Here is a 15616-nt window from a genome sequence, read left to right as displayed (position 1 = left end):
TAGAATTACACTCAAATGACCCACATCCAATTAAAATGCAATGAGTAGACATGAAGGAAACTGAAATAGGATGCCTGTCAAGTTGAATACACTCAAAGCTGCCCCTTAAAAAATTGGACAAGAATGCTACAGGACAGACAAACTTACCTAAAACTAAGAAAGCATCTCAACTCAACAATGGAAGCACTGTAAACTAACCTAAGTGCCTGTGAGCACTCTTTCACGACATCAAGTTTTAATTTGCTTTTCCCATTGACCATTATGTGTTTCAGCAAACAACCGTGCCATACTGTTTTATGACACTATTCCTTGGTTTTCTCTCTAAATACCCCAAAAAGTGTTTTGAATAGTACCTCACTGCAGATTACTGATCTTGCATAGTTTATGGTTTGTGCCTAGGGAGAAGATTCTGCACTCAGGCACGGCTACAGAGAGAGCCACAGAATGTGCATGTGTATCTGTGGTTTGTGAGGAAGGTGAAATTAGCTTTAGGGTTCATACTCATATGGAGTTTGTGGGAAATCAGAGATTCACACACCTATGAGTTGCATTAGTTGTAAGAGAGACCTTATTGTTTAACTCTTTTTTAGTATAACCTGCAAACCTAATATCTGGATAATATCGAAATGGGCTATTTAAAAGCAATACTTTCCCTTTTAAATGAATCACATCAATTATATCCCTCAGTAGTATCACTGTTCTACTCCATGTATTACTAATGTGCATATTAATGTTACATTCAGAGTACATCCTGGAGGCAAAGGGTTATATAATCTACAGAATCCCTCTCTGATCTTTGACTTAGCTGATGGTGTTCATGTGAACGCTGCACATTCTGCTGATTTTATGAATATAAAAGTATTTACCCACAAATGACTTAAAGACCGTCAAGGCTGCAGTCCATAGTGACACAAAAGGGCTTGGCTGCTGAGGGTCAGATAGATTTATTGGGTCATGTATTGTTCCGGCTTGTGCATCTACTTATAAGGGATTCGAATAAATAAAATGGAACGCAAACCCACCCTCCCCCGTTAATTCCTGTGCAATGCAGATAACCATGCCCCAGTGGGTGCTTCTTAAAACGTGGCAGAATGAAGCTTTACTTACTTTGTGACACTCGTACGAGCTCAGTGACGCTGAAGACACCTGATGTGACGAAACTGTCCTGGAAGCCCAAGTGTCCTGCAAAGGAGAGGAGAGAGAAGGCAGAGTGTCAGCTTCAAACTCCTAGCCCCCCCCACACACGAAATCTGTATAACCTCAGCTTCCCATTCTTTATGAGTTACGCAAACTACAGAACATGCAGTGCAAAGTAATTGCTAATCACACAAGATTACACTACAGTACTTATCTAAAGCATAACATCTTCATTAAGAGCAGAGGTTTAAAAGTTTTTAAGCAGTAAAACAATACTGAGGTTGCTAACCCAGAAGCATTCCACAAGTCCCACCACAGATATAATTTACTTCTGTGTCATCAGTAAACTGGAAACCATTGATCTCTAAATGGCCTAAGTGAAAATAAGCATAATGTTTCCATTTTCTTGAACAACAAGAAAAAAGAAAAGAGCTGGTTCATCATTCCAGGGATATGATGGGAAGACAAAAAGGCTAGTGGACACTCAACTACTGCCACTGAGACTCCAGCTCTGTTTTTTCCTATAAACTGCCTGGTTGATAGAGAACATTACCAAGGACAGCAGCAAAAAAAATTAAGGATAATGGAGACTTGATATTCCCAAGTTTGACTGGCTGCACAGTTGGGTTTTTACACCCTGATGTGGATGACCACCATAAATATGAGTGGAAAATGTGGGACACAATCTGTTATACAATCTTTCCCAGAACATACTCTTTGTGTTCTGGACCCTGTCACCAATGGAGAAGACAACAGGTTCGCCCAACATTCGCTGCAATAGCGTCCTGATGAGCCTCAATATAAACCTATGATATTAATGTTGCAACACTGAGCCTAAAAGTCGAACAAGTATATATTGATTTCAATACGTAGGGAAGATTTTAAAACCAAGTTATGGAGTCAAGGTCTTTAAGTGGATGAGGGCTTTTTGTACTATACAAAGCTTTCCCTTAGGGTCACTGCAATATCCTTTTCAAAAGAGAGTTTTCAAAAGACTGTTTAGATATTTTTATTGATGTCTCCTAAATCATAAATCATTTGGAGACAAGCAGATTTCTCATTTCTTTTCTACTATCTGATCTAATACAGAAAGAACATCATCCCAGGCTATTTTCAGACTTTATGGCTATTACTATTTTCTTTCATTAATCAACCTGCTGTTAAACTAAAGTAGCGTCTTCCCTCTAGAAACCATACGAGAATGAAAAATTAAGAAAAGAAGCTAAGATAGATGGAAAAGGACTACTTTAAATAGAGGATGTGACACTCCAAAAAACACGGAGTGTGACAAAAACAACAAATGTAGTTCAGCAAAGGAAATATTTAATAAGTAGTTTTGGAAGCATCCCATGTTCCTTCAGAAATGGTTTTGCAGTGATATATCACTGTAATAAATAGCTTAGATTTAGGTATTTTTGTAGGTACCGTGAGAAACCAGGAAAATGACCATAGGTTTTTATATTTTCTTATTTACCTACAAAATGCAGAGCCCTGAGGAGAAACAAGAAAAGGGTGCTAATGGGGATTATCAGTTGAGAGACCATTTCCACTTCGCGTTGGACGAGAGAAATCAGCATAACCTTTTAACTGCCATCGTCATGGCTGACTGCCCTTTGACCCTGGGAGATTATGTGGGATTTCAAGGACAACAGCTGGAAAGGAGCGCGTGTGAAAGCAGCGCAGTGATCTGAGGCCGCAGACAAAAGCCTGGCGAATCCCAGCCCAGGTCCCAGTGTTGATTAGAAATTGTTTCCTGGTCTCGGCTTAATAGACTGTGATAATGAGAATTCTGTTAACCCTTCGTGCCTGTTTTTTTAAGCCCTTTCTTTTTTTTTTCTGTCTGCCCCATTGTGTAAATTCTTGTAGCTTTTTTTCTGAGAGCTGAGCCCTGGAGTGTGTTCTGCTGACAGAGGACAGAGAAAACCTTTGTTAATCAAACCCCTGGTTTGCCGGGGCCTTCTGAAAACGAGCTCAGCAATCACAACAGGGGAAGCCAGGCCGAAAGGTGTAATCTGATCTCAGAGGTCTCTTCTCAGAGACGCACGCGATGAATTCTCAAGCACACCTCGGCTGCACTGACAGATACAAGCCAGCAGAGAGCCGAAAACAAAAGTGTTTCCTCTCCCCTCTTTTCAAAGAGGAGCCAAAGGGTTTTATCGATCACGGGACCCTGAGTTCAAAATGATCAAGAAGAATTGAGAAATGGCAATGACCACTTTAAAATTCTAAAAACAACTTCAAGTTCTAAAGGAAATGTAGAACTTACAGAGATTGACTTTTAAGATGCAAGATCCTCTTGTCTGCTGTTGCAGTTCAGTAGCTTCTATAAACATGCTCTTTGGCTGAAGGGGACGGGTCTGGACCCAGACTCCCCCGATCACAGGACTGAGAGGGGTGCCGTCTCTGGGGAGTACGGGGGTTGGAGGCTGGATGAGACACAGCTGGGTAAATATGCCAGAGTGGGCTGCCTGTGTGCCGCAGAACATCTGGGATGGCAGTCCCCCAGCGCCAGTCCTCACAAGAAATCCAAATAGCTAAACTGTCTCTCGAGGGGGTCCCGCAGGTAACCCATTCCCAGGGATGCTGGAGATGCACTCGATCTGCTTCAGAGCAGGGGATGGGAACTAATAAGTATCCAAACATAGCCTTTTCTGTCTAGAGTTGCAGTGCTTATTTTCTGCCGGGCACAATCAACCGGAAGGCACTGAGATGGACTGTTCCGTGGAGACTGACAGAAGCTTGGACCTTTGGAAAGTGTCCTCACATTACAGCTACATTGTGGCCCGAGCCATACCAGGGAACAGCGAGAGATCAGGACCTCCACAAAAATAAATAAATAAAGTAGTGTTTGTATAATCTGCAAAGCCTTCCAGGTATGTCTTCAACTACGTAGGCAGTCAAAACACCCAGTAGATAATTTGTTTAATGTGATAGAAGCTTCCATGCAGTGTAGCATTGTGGTTGTTCTCATGGTTAGCTAGGGCTCTAGTCTTTTTTAAGGATGAAAATACCCAAAGGTGTGCAACTGGACATCAAATTAGACTAAATTTGAAGTCTCTACTTAGCAAGAGAATGCCCTGGGACTTTCACGTATAATCCATACTCACAAGCTAAATGATATGTTATGATATCTTAACTTGTAACTATTTCTGAAATGTAAAATTGAAAACCTTCGTTTGTATGTCTTACACAAAGCACAGTCTGATACACAGATTTAAAATCCTACTTTGAAAAACTGAAGACTCCCATGTTAGTTAGCAGACGTTTTTTATCACAAATTGGTGGCCATTATTCTGAGAGGGCAAGGCACGCTGGTCAGATTGTGGTAATGGTAGCTGTGCCAGATTTACAGACAGGCTCGAATGTACCAAATGCTAGTGAATGAAGAGACGTACAGTCTTTGTGAGCGTTTTATATGAAAGGCATCTGGATAGCATTGGCCAAAGCCATGAAACTTAGGTCTGCCCGACAGTATCAACTTTCACAAACAGCTCGCGTCACACGTCGCTATCACTTTAAAAAAAATCAACTTTCCAAATATTACATTCTTCAGCGTCATGGCATTTCTTGGAAATGCTATCTCTTTGCCCTGATTTTATTTGTTTTTCAAGGAAAGCAGAGAGGGAGAGAAAGAAAAATGACATTCTGCGTAAACATTTCAACAATAACAATTACTGTACAGGGCTGCTTTGATGCAGCTGGGACAGATTTACGCAATGCAGCTGACTTTACGTGCTGCTGACATATCAGCCATCTATGGAACCTTTCTTGGTGAAACTTTTAAACACTCTCAGGCTCTCAGATTTATCTGGTTCAGCACTGTCCCATTCCATTTTTGGTCCCCACATCATACTAAATATTAATTTCAAGAAATCTGAACAGCATTTCTTCTATTAATCTCCCACTACCAAAGCTGTCAACTGAACTCAACAGATGAGGTGAAACATAAATTACCCAAGTTTCTTAGGTTTTGGGCTATAAAACATAAAAGATCTAAATCACAGACAGAACTATATATCTTTGACAACGCTATTCACAACTCAATGATATTATTGTTATGCAGTGTAATAGTGTTTATTTAAATGATATATTACTGCCTGTGACCCCTTTCTCTAAGTTTTATGTTTTAATCAAGTACTTGACAATGTTTCTAGAGAATGGGTTATACACTCTAGAGAGTGAATATCTGTTTCTTAAAAATACTTTCCCTTTTTTAATTCTTAGGAGCATAGACAAACAAAATGAACCACTCCAAAGTAGCCACGAAGTCTTGTTTCTTGCTAATTATTTGTGCTCTGCTTCCTATTGAATTAACTTCAGAAATGTATACATTAAATTTAGCTTCTGAAAAGAATGATCAAAAGATCACAAAAGGAGGGCAATTTATATGTATTTATTTTCTAACATGATCCTCAGTTCCATCCATCCGATTTTAAACCGCTATTTCCAATTTATGGTCGCGTAAGAGCCGGAGCCTATCCCAGCAAGCAATGGGCACAAGGCGGGATACACCCTGGACGGCATGCCAGTCCATCACAGGGCACACACAAACACGAACACACTTGTACCAGGACCACTTTTCCAATTAACCACCAGCATGTCTCTGGACTGTGGGAGAAAAGCGGAGCTCATGGTGAAAACCCATGTGAACACAGGAGGAACATACAAACTCCACAAAGACAGCACCTCAGGCTCAGAAGTGAGTCCAGGATCCCTGCGCTACAAAGCAGCAATGGTAACCACTGCAGCACAGTGCCACCCATAATTCTCAGCCTTACTTATTAAACACTTAAAAGCTTTGGAAGGGGCACTGACTCCATAAACAGATATATGAAGCAAAGTGATTTGGGGATCATGTCAGCTCTTCAGAGCCTTGTCAAGGTGACGCTCAGTGGAGTCCAGAGTGTGATGGCTATGAGCAGGAAAATTAGTCTTGGGACGATATGACGATATGAAAAAAGGAGAGGCTAATAAAATGTCTGCAGCAGCAATGTTCTCATTAATGCTTGTGGATTTTAATGCTGATATAATATATAACACAGTTGACTTTTACAAGTTAATGTTTCCTACTGAGTACACTCTGTCTGTGATGCCAGACATCCCCCAATTATGGGCCATATTGATTGGACAGCACCTGACCAAGGTCAAGCTCCAATATACAGATAGAAATGGATGATTAGCAGAAGTTGGCAGCTGAACATTGAAACTTTTTTATCTAGTTATTAGTGATGTTCTTAAAAGGCTTCACCTATGGGATGTTTTGGATACCATCATCTTGATCATAATTCATTTTTTTTTTGCTTCATATGTTTCCCAGGGTCCTAATACTGGGGAGAAGGAGGCTGTGATACACAAGGGCAGACAGAGGAAACTGAAACTTGATTTTCATTTTATCCCAAGACAAAGTATGCTGAAAGGAATTTAAGAGCAAAGTTTCTGAAATGTTGGGAAGCCCCACTCTCATATTTCACGCAGAAACGTGAAAGGAAAACAACAAAATATATTTATATGGGAAATAATGATGTGCTATTAAACTGCATTCTACAGTCAGTCTGAGAATAAGCCATAAAGCCAACAACAGAAACAACTGTAACTGCAACTGTGTCTAAATCAGGAGAGGTATACAGTATAGCGTGTAGGAATAATAAATAAAATAGCACAGCATTGAATGGATAATATCTATGCCTCATTACAAGCAAAAAAGCTTACATCAGCTAAAATCAAGGACTGAAAGCAGACCTCCTTCCCTACCTCTAGCAGGAGCCCATATACATACCCTGAGTTTGCAAGTAAAGTCAAAGTTTCCACTCTGCTGAATATTGATACTCTGACACAACAATAACACTGCAGACCTCAAAAGCACAATTACTGGGAAATGAGTTGATGCAATGGAATCCTGTTTGCATTGCTACCCAGTCTTTGGAGATATACACTCTGGCTCCAGTAGGTGCAATTCTCAGAACTTCCAAAGGGCTTTCCATAGCTCAACAAAAATAATGGCCTGCAGCTGTGCTCAGTACACTGACTGGAGGGATGGGCTTGAGTTTCACACAATCTGAGACTTTAACCAAGAGGCGGGTGAAAAAGAAAGGAAAAGGGCAGAGATTCTCACTTGGGAACAGGCAGAAAGAGCTCTATGATCATGGGCTTGAACCTGGGATACTGTATGTCACTAGCTGACTGTGGTCGGGACTTCCCAAGCGGCCGTGCACAATTGGCTGAGTACCGCCAAAAGCAGGGTGGGATTAGTTAGGGATCTCTTTGCTCCTAGTGACACAGCGCCCCCTGCAGCCTCCTGGGTGCTCTCCTCTTGTTGTTGTTGAACCTCAGGTATGGGGCTGTAAAGGCGTGGCAATGGGTGGCTTAGAGGAGTTTGCCTACATTACCTCATTCTCCCCTGTGTGCGGTGGCATGGTTCATATTGTAGCTGCATACCAGGATGTGGCTATTACAAATCCAGTGGGTATAACACAAATAACCAGTAATAATAATTTAAATAAATAAATAAATAAAAGGACATGCAAAGAAGTGTATAGGGATTCTCACAAACGACATCTGCATAGCTGCACCAAAGAACAGTAGCTTAATATTTAGCTGCCCCTGCCACTAAAAAATCATAACTGAGCCATTGTAGGTTTTCGATATTTTCAAATGTAACTCAGCCTTCAGAAAAAAAAGAACTGTGACAGAGTTCAGAGTACTGCAAAGCCACTTCCATTTAAATCTAAAACATGTTCTAAATTACAAAGCTTATCGTATCTGCCGTACACGTTTAAACTTTGTTAAATGAATGCCTGTGTGCTCATGTTTCCAAAAGGCAATAACTGGTTTCCAGCAATTGGGCACATGAGCAGTTCCTGGAATACCCACAGAAATGATTATAATGACAACAACAGAAGAAAAAGGAGAAAGATGAACAAAAGGAGGAGAAGACAACAGCCAATCTCACCCAGTGTTGGGAATAAATTCTGTCAGAAGCAAATTGGCCTGAATTCATTTTCACTGCATTGCAGTACCTGTACTTACTGTACATTTCCAGTGCCTCTTTTCTTATAGGACTCATGGATATCTTAATCAGCTGGAACAAACAGACAGTGCCCTCCACAGTTCTGACTTTGCAATCAGGACAGAAAAGCCAAAACATTTATTTGTGCTCCACAGTTAAGAAATTTGTAGTTGTGATCGCACGATTAATGTAAATTAAATAAATACAGTACAATACATACATTTTAGTTTTAGGGTATTGCATTCATACATTATTTTTGATCATATTAGATAAAAATCTACTTTGTGTTGCAATCAGTGATTTCAAGAGACAACAAGTAATGGTTTGAGTACATTTCAGAGTGGTAAAAGTCAGTATTTGCATGCATATCCCTTTGAGGCAATAACTACATGTGTTCTGTGCCTAGTAACCTCAAGAAACCTTTTGTGAGAGCCTTTGCTGTAAACACTTTGAGTTCTTGCCTGTTCTTGGGGTGTTCTGACTTTATTTTTTTTCTTGTTCTTGAGGACACACAGCATATCCTCAATTCGATTGAAATCTGAAATTTGATTTGGCTACTGTAGGACTTTTCTCTGACTTCTCCTGATGAACTACTTGGTTACATTGGCTGTATGTTTTGGGTCATTGTCATGATGCATGGTGAAGCTCTGCCCAATTAGTCTGAAAGCACTTTCTTCCACATAAGCAGACAACATTTTTCTGTAAACTTCAGAATTCATTCTGCTGCTTCTACCTTCATTAGCTACCTAATCAATAAAGATGAATGAGCCAGTTCCAGAGGTGGCCATGCATGTGTAGGTCATGGCATTACCTCCATACCAGCTGCTGTGCTTTAGAGCATCTGCACTTGTTATCTTTCTCCACAATTTAACCTTTCCATCACTTTCAAAAAGGCTGATCTCGGTCTCATTTGTCCATAGAACTTTGTTCCAAACCTACTCTGGCTCATCTCATACAGTTCTTCCAAGCACATTCTGAAAGCACAACGAGTAATTAACTTAAAGTGAAAGTGTCCCAACAGTTCTGAACAGAAGGGTTGAAAAAAATATGCTTTTATTCTAATGTGAACATGCATCAAATGTATGCTTGTAATATGCAAAAATAAAACATACTGCATATATCATTTATATTAATCCCTTGATCACAAATGCATTTTTTTTAACTTGGCTGACCCAATACCTTTGGAGGACACTGTATACTGTAACATCCTGGGGAGGTGTGGAGAACCAACCTGAACGAAAAAAGAACTACAAGTCCCATAAACCCTCAAGTCTCTAGAAGAAAGAGAACCATCAAAACAATCTGTCACACCTGGGAAACACCTACATAAGGGGACAGTAGATAACAGCCTGGTCATTTCACTGACTAACAAGGTGTTGTGGAGCAGGAATCGCCAGGAATTGATGAGCATTTTTTGGCTGGCTGGGCAATGCTGGTGACTACCTGACCGGACGGACACGAAAGCTAAAGAGAAAAAATCAGTCAATCGATTAATTAAAATGATGCCGAAAACATTAAATCGATATTCAAAATCGATATACTTATTCTTCAATTTTACTTTTATTCTTCAAGAAAACACATCCCTGCATAGCGTGATGCAAAACTAGAATCCCTCCACGATCCTGACTGAACTTAAGCAAGTTTGCAAGGAAGAAGGTGTGAAAAAAGCAGCATCTCAGTTCGAAAAGTTGGTAGAGACTTATCCACAATGACTTGGAGGTGTAATGATCACCAAAGGTAATTATAACCAAGTATTGACTCAGGGAGGTGAATATTTATGCAATCAACATAATTTAGCTCTGTCCAGTTTTTGTTGACATTTAATCTCTTTCCCCCATAAATTTTTAATCCACATTTGAAACAGTGGTAGAAATCATTGGTAATTCAATACAATGGAAGAACACCGAAAGGGGGTGAATAGTTTTGCAAGGCACTGTACAGTATGTGTGCTTTTCCAGATCTTAAACCTGTCGTTATAAATCAATCCTCTGTCTTTACATGCTGTTCTCAATTATTTACCCAACATGTTCATAAAAATAATTTCAGGTTCAAATAAGTGGTTCTGCCACGTTGGCAGGGAGAGTAAAAAGGTAATGAAAAAATAGAATATTACAGAGTTTGAGCTTTACTGCAGTGATGTTTCTCTTTTGCTCACTTGCTCACTTGCTGCTTTAAAATGTCGCTGTGAAGGAAAAGCTTTGAGATGCATCTTGAAAACACAGAAGTGCTTTGATGGCTACAGGTTCACTGCACTAAAGCATGGGTATAAAGAAGGATATCTTCTGTCCTTGTCTTACTGAATGTGCACAGCAGTGTCTCTAACCCTTAACCCTTACCCTGGTTGCCACCACATCACTTTGCAGAAAAGCATGTATAGGTATGCAGGGGTTGGAGATGCTTTATGATCTAACCCCTCAGTGATACAGTTCCTTGGTTAACAGCGGGCCAGGGAACAGATGAGATCAGAGGAAGCCTAGAGTGAGGCATCAGCCCCCAGCTAGCATTAGCCTATACCACAAGAATCACAGAGAGGTCAGCTGGAGGTCACACAGGAAGGCCTTGTGTGTCTGGTGGCAGTTACTAAGGCAGAGGTGACAAAACCAAAACACCTCCAGCATTGTGTAGTCACAATGCACATTTTATTAGTCTATTCATTTCTTTTCACATATATACTGTATGTTATGTATAATACCGAGAGATATGCTCTAAAGCCGGCGTGAAAATCTAATTATGTATAACTTAGTCGTAAGTTATGGAGTTGCATCCCAAGAGGAATTTAATAAGTAAAAGACATAAAGGTTTTCAAATACGCAGGAATCAGGGAAACATTTTCTATTTTAAGTTATCCCCTGTGTTTTAATGAAAGAAAGAGCATAAAATCAGGTTTCACGGACACCAAGTTCCAAAAAAATGTACGTCTTTCATAGGAAGTATTAACAGGTAATACTTTTTGATGTGATGCTTGAGTTCCTGCACCTGAATGTCTACTTCAGCGACATCATTAAACGTCTGTCAAGACGATAATAGCTAGACTCAAGTCAGCTACCTCAGTGAAAGTTGTCTGGGCTCCTGCAGTTTTATTACAGCAGCTCAATCCCATTCACTGCCTGGGCTGACTGCTGTTTGACGTGGGAAATGGGCTAGTTGCGGCTTGCTCTTGTGGGTTTACAAACACTGTAATCCTTGCATAACGGCATGGCCTTCAGCAGACAGACAGCAGATGGTGAGAGCCTGCTTTATATAACACCGAGAAAAATCACGTATATTTAGGAAAGAATTATTTATATGCCTAAGCCGGGACAGGGCATGTGAAGGGTGATGTTCTTCTGTTCAATGGCTACAGATAAAATAATCATTCCATTATTTGTGCCACCATTCACAAACAAGTCTTAATAAATACTTGCATAGAGACATTACTGAAAATATCCAGAAGCAGAAGTATCTGTAAATGTTTTACGCACATGGGAAACATATTCTGAACTAAAAGAATTGAATAACAAGCTATACGGAAGCACATTTTTGTGATATTTTAATTTCCATGAGTGATGGTAGTTCCTATGTGGGTTTAAATTTTTGTGTACCTTTTCCAGTCACTATTTACAATATACTTCTACTGTTGTCCGGTTTGTGCGTATTCAACTGATTAAAATTAAATAGTAAAATAGTAGTTAAAATATTAATTAAAGTTGAATAGCAAAATATTCACTCAGAAACTGATGGCACACTTGTTGCAAACAGTACCCACAATACGCCATCATTTAGGCAAACTATAAAAAATGATCTTCAATATTTTAAAAACCTTAAACATTGTGCTTTTCAGTTTTGCTTGGAGTTTTAAATTTAAAGGTACTTTTTTCATAGTGGTAGTAACAGGAACTTAGGTCTCACCTTCCAGAAAGAGACTGGGCCCATATAGGTTTAAAATCTCTCACAATTCCCACCCACCCACCATGAGTCCCTCGGCTTGCTGTAAATGTGTTTTGTAATCCTTCAGTGACCCATAGCCATGGTAGTCTAACACACACACACCTCCCCTGAGGCACACACTGTCTCACAGCCCTCCTGCTTACACTGAGACACTGCTGTTTAAAGACCAGGGCTGTCAGCTAGCAGACAGACTCCCAGTTCTTTGCTGTATCCATCCCGCCCATTCCCAGCTAATTCCAACTGCCAATGGGGAATCACTGGAATGGTCAGCAAAAACAAAACTGGATTCCAGCCTGGGAACTGGAGGTCAAGGGTCTAATTCTGTATTCCTTAGCTCAGAGGAAATCCCAAGCAAATTTCCCACCTACTGGCTCTCCCCACATTAGACTGGCTTGCCCAGGAGACGAGCCACCATTTAGAGACATGTAAGTTTGGACCTAAAGAAGAACTCACATACAGGAAAGGAGCTGACAGAGGACACCCTAAGGAAGGACAGAAAGGTCAGCAGGGAGGCACTGACTGGAGGACATCAGCGTAAAAAAAAAGGAAAGGGAAACGAAAAGTCCCGCATAAATGGGGGACTTCTTTACACAAAGAGTTGCAGAAGTCTGGCACAAGTTAGTGAGCCGTGTTCTTGAAGCTGATACTTGGGTACTCCGCGAAAAGTAGCCAGCTGAGACTGTGGAACGAGTCACAATCAACGACATAATACAATCTAAATGGCCTCCTCTCTTCAATGCCCTAGGCAGACTGCTCAACACATTCATTAGTTTAGTGTGGTGCACAACCGCAGACACCCCCACTCCAGACCTCAAGCATTATCTGCATGGGCAACTTTTTCTTTTCAAAGACAGCATGATTGGTAAGAGTGAGCAAAAATGGGCAAAAAATTTGGATGATTCAGCTCCCCCAACGCATCTTGATAGCGCAAGTGTCTAGGTCTAAAGTACATGAATGGATCATATCGTGATGCAATATTTTGTAAACTACCGTAGGTTCATGGCTAGACACACAAAAACTATTCCTGAATTGACTGTGAACCTGTCCAAATATCCGTGCTTAGTGACTAATTTCTTCTTTTTTTTTTACTAGGCCAGAGTAACTCACCATTTTCTGGCTGGTCCTTGATATCAGCTTCACTCGGCTGGCTTGGGCTTTCAGACTGGCCTGAATCTGAATAAGAAACAGAGATGCAGCAGGTTAGATGTAAGGACCATGAAAATAATAAACACATTATTACACCACATTGAAAATAAGAATGTAAATAATGCAATGCTTTTGGACACTGTGACGATGATTCTGGAAAGCATTTTAAACATTTGAAATCCCTTCCAGCATCAGCACATCCTGGGGTTTCTGCCCACAGCCTTGCAGACACCCAATTCACAAGTCACCAGTGAAGAGTAGTGGGTGCTGTAACCCCAGATCAATGCCAGGTTTCACTGTCTGCTTTGGAAGCAGACAGCATGTCTCATCCCAGAGACTACAATACTTAGAGCTGTGAGAAAGAGGGGAACAGGGGTGCTGGTTAGAAAGAATAAACTCCATTTAATTAGTCAAGTAGCCCCACTGGCCAGATCTTTAAACACACATCCATAAAGCTGTCTCATAGAAAAATAGCATACTTAAGCATATTAAAACCCAGCAGAATTCTCCAGCTGTTATTTATACAGCAAACACCTACGTTCCACCCAGCCACTCCATCAAAAGTAGCACCCTTTCACAGAATAGAAAAACAATTCAATTTAACATTTACATTTTCATTTGAAGTAACCAAACTAAGGAGTCTCTTCTTCAATCTTCTGCTTGTTTACAGAATTCTGTAGTGAGGAATTCTAGCGGAGGACAGCCATAAAGCAAAGGCATGAGAGCTGACACAGAGCACCAATCTGCAGAATGCCTGTAACCCGAATACTGAAATTCTGCTCCGTACGTCCATATGAAAATAAGAGGGAAAAAGTGACATAACCATTGAAGACAACTGTAAAGAGGAGGTGGCCAACACTCTTCCAGTTCATTGACAGTGAGCCTAGTGGGTTTAGCTGCTGGGATCAACCAGACCGGTTGTCATAGCAAACCTTGGGGTACGTGGACTGAAGGCCCAGCACTGGTAGTGTGAAACCCAGAGGATGAATTACTCAGGCTTGTTTTGCAGACCTGAGAGAATGCCCCTGGCCTGATCAGACATCCTGATCTCCAGAGCTAGCGGAGAGAAAATAGTTCAAAGGATGTGGCCATGCGGAGAGGAGGTCTACTGTACATTTACAAGCTGTCCCTGTTTCATGCCTCAAATGTGATCCAGAGGAACTCACAGAAGGGAAAAGGACAGACACAGACAGACAGGGCTCTCTAAAAAATGCTAGAGAATCCTAGGTACTTTCTGACCTGCTTCTGCTTCTCACTCTTTTATGGCAAATCCATGTGTTTTTCTCAGGCCCTCGGAAAACTAAAGATGAACTTTGGGAAACTACAGAAAAAAACGTCACCAGAACAGAAAACGGCACAATTAGTTCAAACTCTTTATGAGCTTATTCTGTGAGAAGGCCTTCAAATATCCGAATATTACTTTAAAAAAAACTAACATCAAGAAAGTCTGGCGTAACTTCAGTCAACCTAAGACACAAACACACACAAAAATAACTTCACATGTGTGCCACAGGTGTTTCTCCTTAGTTTACCAGAAGAATCTGATAAGATTTTCATGTGATGGAAAAAAAGAATCCTGGAGTCAAAAGTGCTTATTCATAGATTTGTTCTACAAACCGTTTCAAAATATCTTTCATATAAAGTAGCCTATTTAAATGAAACAAAGCCAAAAAAATAGTCCCATAAAAAACTATTTTTACAATGACGCATCTGAAAGGCTCTGAGTTGTATGCAAATGGAAGTTCAACTTAAATTAATAGATACAGTATACTGTTGTTGAATTAATACTGAGACTGACTCTTCATCTATCCATTTTCATTCTGCTCATACCAGTGAGGAATGCTGAGCCAATCTAAAATCACAAACTAGCCCTAGACAGGTGATTTTCATATCGGTAAAGCAAGAAAAACTATAGCAAACAGAAAGCCACCGTTAAATACTGATTTTGTAGAGCCCACTCATAGTTGTAGTTCATGACACAGCCTCATTCAGATTCTTTTTAGGTGATACTAACAAATGGAGCCCTGTGAAAGAGTTCAGAGGTACTAGAACTATTCAGTGCAAGACAATAAGTCTGGCTTCAGACTAATATTGTATAAGACCTATAAGGCCGTACCTTTTGATATTCTTGTACAGAGAAATGAAACGAGAAAGATTTTAAAAGCATTAACTTGAATTACTGCAGCTATCAGCAGCATACAGAGGTCAGTGCAATGTCAACAGGTCATGATCCTGAAGTGTGACTGAAACTTGAGATTTGTGGTACTTCCCAGGGCAAGATGAGTCATAACGCTGCTCCTACCTGACAGCAGGCAGGTCACACAAGGTTCATCAACGGCAGCTCTGCACCACACTGTTGGTCACTGTTAAGCCACCATTCACTTCCATTTTGAATGTGAG

The 15616-nt window shown here is 40.5% G+C and overlaps 1 protein-coding gene across 10 annotated transcripts in view; it reads right to left on the bottom strand.

Annotated features, from left to right (window-relative positions):
• nfia (nuclear factor I/A) overlaps window positions 1-15616 on the bottom strand; it is a 205887-nt gene that overhangs the window by 67368 nt on the left and 122903 nt on the right. For all 10 annotated transcript variants that reach the window (XM_088927539.1, XM_088927543.1, XM_088927540.1 and 7 more), the window contains exons 3-4: window positions 13178-13243; window positions 1108-1182 (exon numbers count right to left, since the gene is read on the bottom strand). In XM_088927539.1, coding sequence (XP_088783665.1) covers window positions 1108-1182; window positions 13178-13243 — 141 coding nt within the window. The remainder of the gene's footprint in view (window positions 1-1107; window positions 1183-13177; window positions 13244-15616) is intronic.

Source organism: Atractosteus spatula, chromosome 11 (assembly GCF_055471065.1).
Source record: "Atractosteus spatula isolate fAtrSpa1 chromosome 11, fAtrSpa1.hap1, whole genome shotgun sequence".
Lineage (NCBI taxonomy): Eukaryota > Metazoa > Chordata > Actinopteri > Semionotiformes > Lepisosteidae > Atractosteus > Atractosteus spatula.
This window is presented reverse-complemented; position numbering and strand designations above follow the sequence as displayed.